General features: G+C 36.9%; 2 protein-coding genes across 3 annotated transcripts in view; one reads left to right on the forward strand and one right to left on the reverse strand.

The window, feature by feature from the left end:
- LOC129891207 (phosphoinositide phosphatase SAC3-like) overlaps positions 1–608 on the forward strand; it is a 41325-nt gene extending 40717 nt beyond the window's left edge. For both annotated transcript variants that reach the window (XM_055966488.1, XM_055966491.1), the window contains exon 16: positions 48–608. In XM_055966488.1, coding sequence (XP_055822463.1) covers positions 48–167 — 120 coding nt within the window. In that variant the 3' untranslated portion in view covers positions 168–608. The remainder of the gene's footprint in view (positions 1–47) is intronic.
- A 3002-nt stretch (positions 609–3610) lies between these two features.
- LOC129892375 (uncharacterized) lies at positions 3611–5592 on the reverse strand. Its single transcript, XM_055967944.1, has 5 exons — positions 5450–5592; positions 5238–5352; positions 4891–5013; positions 4240–4342; positions 3611–4146 (listed from the first exon to the last, which is right to left on the reverse strand). The coding sequence occupies exons 2-5, from the start codon at positions 5330–5332 to the stop codon at positions 3895–3897; spliced, it is 573 nt and encodes a 190-aa protein (XP_055823919.1). The 5' UTR covers positions 5333–5352; positions 5450–5592; the 3' UTR covers positions 3611–3894.
- Between the last annotated feature and the right edge of the window lie 408 nt (positions 5593–6000).

Consider the following 6000-nt stretch of genomic DNA (forward strand, 5'->3'; position numbering starts at 1 on the left):
TACCTTCTCTTTGCTTGATATTCAACTATAGAATTCACTATCTGCAGGGAACAGCAAACGCTGGAGCAGAGGCATCCTACAGTGATGCCCAGAGTTGTGTAGTTGTTGAGGAACTTTCAGATAGTTTTGTACGTTGGGTAAACCATGGAGAGACCCTTTGTCATTGAGCCGTTGAACATTGTAATTCATGTCTTTCCCATGAGTCGTGTTGGTAAATGTGCCAGCGCCTTCAGCTCATTCTACCACTGAGCATGCCTCATGTTTGGAGAAGTGTCTGCGTGGGAATCCTAGGATGAAACGCAACATTTGTTGTATCAGCATTCTTTTTACCAATATTACCCGACCGAGCAAACAATCTAGGCCTGCATTTATATGATTGTGAAAATGGTCTGTCTAGTCGGATACCATTAGTACATAGTCAACAGTTATAAGATTCTTTCTGGAACTCCTTTCACAGATTGTAGGTTCCAATGTTGTACATAGACAGATTTGACTTGCTAGCACTTCCATTCGACTTATTTTAGGTCAATTTTTCATTTCAAACACATACTTGTATTGGAAATGACATCTATAATCGTGGAATAAGCTGTTGAGACAAATTTACATTTTGTATTGTCTTCATGGATTTCTGGCAGTTAACAATCATCGGTCTTTAACTTGATAAAGGTACTTGTCTTCCTCGAACTGATTTAAAAATAGTCTGCTTCAGAAAATTCTTACTTTTGTCTATAAGATGTACATTCGGGAAATCTTAATACAGTGAGCTTGCTCAATTGACCACAAGTTTTGGTTTATAAGTAAATGTTAGAACTTACGCCTAATAGGCGATATAGATTCCTCCTAACAAGATTTTCTAGTTAAAATCACTTTTAAAAAAAATTATCAAGCGGAGAGAAAAAATCATCCACAAAGAAGGTAGAAAATTTAGTCTTTACCACCTAATTCTCTTCCCTAGGCATGCCCATTCATTGCTCCAAAACCTTGAGGTACTATTTGGGTGAGTCAGGTTGAAATGAATTACGTAAAAAATAATAAAATATTCGGTCCATCCATATTTGATATAACTAAAAGATGTGAGTTGTGAGCCAAGTGATGAGCGAAAGACTATTGGGTTATCCATAATATTTAATGATCGATAATATCGGTTGATCCATATTTGATCTACTTTTGCAATGATTGGATGTCCAATCCATTTTTTAATGGGTTGGGTCGGACGAATAACAGTACATTTTATCCGTTTCGAGTACAACCTTGTTTTCTTTCCCTTTTTACCATCCTCCTCTCAAGAATACTGAGGCTCCACTCAGTACAATCTTAGCCAAATCTGTTATGGGAAGATGATTGAATGCATCTGGTACACTGACATAGAGCTTGAGCTATGAGACAATGGAAAGTAGGATGAATGACCACATGAGGGGATGATACTTAGCTGACAATTTAGTGAATGTTTGGTCTATAAGGTTAGGTATGCCCAATCTCCCATATGCAATTTCAAGTCACTCCTGTTTTTTGTTGGCCAAAGCATGTATCTTTTGTTGAGCTATATGCAGATGAAATCTGAGATTTGAACACTTTTGAGCTAAATAGCTGAGTTATAAGTTGAATTAAACCACCACTCAGCTTAGGGAAGATAAAGTGACCAGTCCTGTTGACTGTTTTGAGTAATAACACCTCAAATAAGTTTCCACAGTTTTTGTTTAGTACTTTAGTATGTCCATCTGATTGGGGATTGTAGACTGAAGAAGTGACTCCCTGTAATGCAAATAACTCCTGCCAGAATCTAAGATAGGATCCCTTCCCTGTCACTTCCAATATGTTTAAATATCTAATCCAAGAACAAGTGTGCCACAAAAGAAGCAGATAAGGGGTGATTAATAGCAATGAAATGGCTATTCTTGGTCGACCTATCTACAACCACCAAGATATTAGTTCTTCCGCCATCAATAAAATCCATGCTGATACAAGACCAAACTGATTTAGGAATACCTAAGGAGCCTAAGAGAAGTTGTGTCATCATACTTATTAGTGTCAGTGTCATTTCTTTAGTAGAAAAGAGTTAACTCTGTTGTAGGTGTTCGTTCTCCATCTCAGAATGGCCTCCTCCTAGACAGTCATGCCATAGATGAATAATATCTTGCCTGAGCTGGTCATCAATTTCAACCACGAATCTATCATACCTGCTTCACTGTTGGTTAATGAATGTATACCTTTCAACTCCTTTTCCTGCTCTTTCTCGATAATTGCTGGATTCAATCTTTGTACCACTCGGCATCATAACTACTTCTATAATTTATCTCTTGAGCTTTAATGCCATATTGACCATAAGCAAAGCTAGGTGATAATTTATGAACCATACAAATAACGCAAATGGCAAAATTCCCAAATACATTCGCTGGCTGCCACCAGTTAAACAAGCTTAAAACTCAATACTGACGATGCGACAAATGAAGAGTCTTTGGGTTCACCTTGTTGAAAGTTCTGTCCAAAAGCCACGTACCTCTCGCCCTAAGTTCTCTCTCTATTCATGACCAAAAAGATACTAGGCAGAAATGGTGTTCAATGATTGATGGAGAGAGGAAGAGGAGAATAAGAAGAAAAGGGTGGTAGTGGCGATTTGAAGAGAGGAGAAGAATGAAGATGAAGAAAAGAGGAAGGAGGAGATATGATGGCAAAAATGGCTGAAAAGGGAGATGTAGAGAAATGGAGAAGATGAAGGAAAAAAGAGGAACCCTCATATGAGGGATTTAAGAACTGAAAAATGATAAAACTATTAAACTGGTATGTTTTAGCAAAAATAACAAAATGAAAAATAGAACTTTTGGGGGTTGAGGGTCTTAGCGGGGGCAGGTTGAAAGCAGAAAAAATGCCACAGGGGCCTGGGCGAGTTGAAAATAGGAACAAATGCTCACGTGCAAAGGTGGGTGGAAATTTTTGCAGTCTAAACCCCACCCTGCCTGCCATTCCTAGAAAAAAGGGCAGAGTGAAGATACAAAAGAATTTACACTAGCCACAGGAAATAAAAGGAATTGAATGCGTAAAGAAGTAAAAGTAGGAAGCTAGTAGATCCTTCAAAGATACTTATATGCAAGTTTCATGTGCTATCAAATTATGAAATTTCCAAACATTGTCTAAGACCTGCAAATATTCATCATCGCATTTCTGGGGCAAGAAACTCATAATAATGTGATTAGCAGACAATGCATCTCTGTAACAATGGAGTTTACTGCATCAATAAGTGACTCTACAACAATCATTGACTAAAAAAAGGTACAACACATAAACCATGGAATTAAGGTTGAGCAGTATGCCAACAGTTTAACTTCTTATAAGATCTACTGCAAGCATGAGAAAGTTTCACTATAACAGCAGGCAGTCATCTCAAGAAGATTTAATAATATATGGATGCATAAAAAGTTTTCTTTTGATAAAGTTGCATAGAAGTTGTTAAAACTGCCAAAGATGGAATAAATGATCTCTGCAAATATGACACCAGAATAAAAGTTGGGTAGAACCCCGTAATCATTAAAACCGAAGGCTAGGATAACCTCTCTTGAAGGAAAGAGGCAATAAAAAGTACACAGAACTACTTAAATATTAATAAATGGAGTAATTAGATAAAAGAAATTGATATACTGCAATCAAAAACAACAGTTGCAACGCTTGTGAAACATTGGCAGGAGATAGTACTCACTTATTTTCCAAATTTAATTGGAATATGATCTCCAAGTCTACTACGTAAACCAGAAGTGAAACGTTTTTCTAGTACATGAGGAAAGGATATCACAACATTACCAAGTATAACCACTTGGACAAAGAGTATCATAACATTACCAAGTATAACCACTTGAAGAAAAAAGCTTAACGAAAAACTATTAGAAAAAAGACCATGTGCATTTACCAGCCACCTCCACCTCCCCCTCTTCTGTCTTGCAACTCTGCTTGCCTCTCCTCTTTCAGTTTCTCCACAATTTTAAGAATGTCTCGGTTATAGAAACGATCACGCACAAACTTCCTTTCTTCAGCTTGTATCTCCTTGATAGCACTTGGATATGGATTAGGAAGTGGTTTCTTCCCTTGAAGTCGAGCAATCTGCTTCAATCGAGAATATGCTTTCTTTTTTGCTTTCTTTTCTACACGATATTCCATCTATAGAAACAAAGCGTCAAAGTTCTTAAAAGAGAGATCCTAGGAGAAGATTGAACCTCAATGAATTAAAATCTAGAAAGACGAGATACATACATCGGCAACAGCCATAGCTTCCTCTTCACTGGCCCCCTGCCCCTTTAACTCGAGCACTCGCCACCCGAAAATTCGGGCTGGAGGAGGGTCAAATCCAGAAATTCTGTTAAAATTATAAAGAAAATGATAATAATGCCTCGATTGCACAAAAGCATTGAGAAATTTAACATGCCAATATTTCCGATAGGAAAATAATGATAAAACACTGATTCTATTCTAGACTGCACAACAGATGATGTGCTGAGACCTTAATGATTTTCAATTCCCAATATAGTATTTATCATGTTATGTAATTGGTTGCGCTTTTCCCACTTCTTTCCTCGACATGCAACATGTTGCACGTTATCCGTCTAAAAATTGAAGTCTACATAATCAAGCTGTTGACTCTAAACAACAACAACATACCCAGTAAATCCCACAAGTGAGGTCTAGGGAGGTACAATGTACACAGACCTTACCACTACCTTAAGGTAGAGAAACTGTTTCCGAAAGACCCTAAGCTCAAATGCAGCAATTTCAGATACCAAGAAGAAAATATAGCACGTCACAAGGAAACAGTGCAAAGTCGGATGAACTAAAGGATCAAAAATACAAGATGATAGGAAGTGAAACAATACATACTAAGAAGCATGAACAGATTAAAAGCCATACTTAATAGCATCCTCGTGTTTAGACTCTGGGTACTTCTGGAAGAACTTCTTGACATAGACATCCTCAGGTAGACTGATGGGTTCCAGTTTGTTCTCAGCACGAGGAAATGTTGCAGGCGGAGCCCTAGAAAACAAAAAATTTCAGCATTACAGGCATATTTTCCATCTCCCAATGCATAACAGTGAAATTGACCCCAAAAGACATGAATAAGTCTAACAAACTCTAAATTTATACACAAAATGTGTCATTTCATCATAGTATTAGAGCACGGAAAATCTTAAGATCAATACTAGGTTTTTGAATAAATAGGAGTGCAATATATGAAGAAAAGAATAGCAGATACTGACTGCTCCATTGCTTTGAGCCAGACAGGTTCAGCTTTGGCTAACCCTTTGACAAGCCTTCTAGTTCTGCTTAGCAAATCACCTTTCATGAATGACATCGTACCACAGATCGAAAATGCTGTCAAACCCAAAAAGGAAAAAAAATCGTGAATATCGAAAGTAAGTGCTGAAATTGAATGATCAAATTTGATTGGAAAGAAAGCTAATTATCTTACCTTTGATCGTAAAAAATGGTGCTAAACCGGTGGCCGACGGAACGGCGGGAGGAGACGGCAGGTTCAGGGATGGTTTTGTGGGCTTACTGGGACGAAGTTGGTAATTTAGCCACTTTAACACAAGCCATAAATTAATTAATATATCACTTCAATTTCTTTATATTACTTTTTATATATAATATGACACAATGAAAGTTAATTATTTTATTTTACTTTTTAAAACTTTATTTCTAGTCAAATTAAGAAAAAAACAAATTGAAATAGAGGAATTAATGTTTAGAGATGAAAGAAAAGATTGATAATTTGTCTTTTTAGAGCAATCGGCTCCAATAAAAAAAAATCTTATAGCAGACTCTGTCCCTAGTAAAAAATATAGTGAAACAACCTTCCCTATTTTTTTCTGGACCTTGCTACTAAGATGGATTTTCACTTCTTAAAATATCCCATATACGTAAGCGAGAATAAGGGAGGGGTCAGATTTATCTCGATGGCAACAAGAGTAACAATACAATTTATAATGCTACAGCAGCAGGTATAGTAAACAAAATCAT

The sequence above is a fragment of the Solanum dulcamara genome, chromosome 6 (genome assembly GCF_947179165.1).
Source record: "Solanum dulcamara chromosome 6, daSolDulc1.2, whole genome shotgun sequence".
Lineage (NCBI taxonomy): Eukaryota > Viridiplantae > Streptophyta > Magnoliopsida > Solanales > Solanaceae > Solanum > Solanum dulcamara.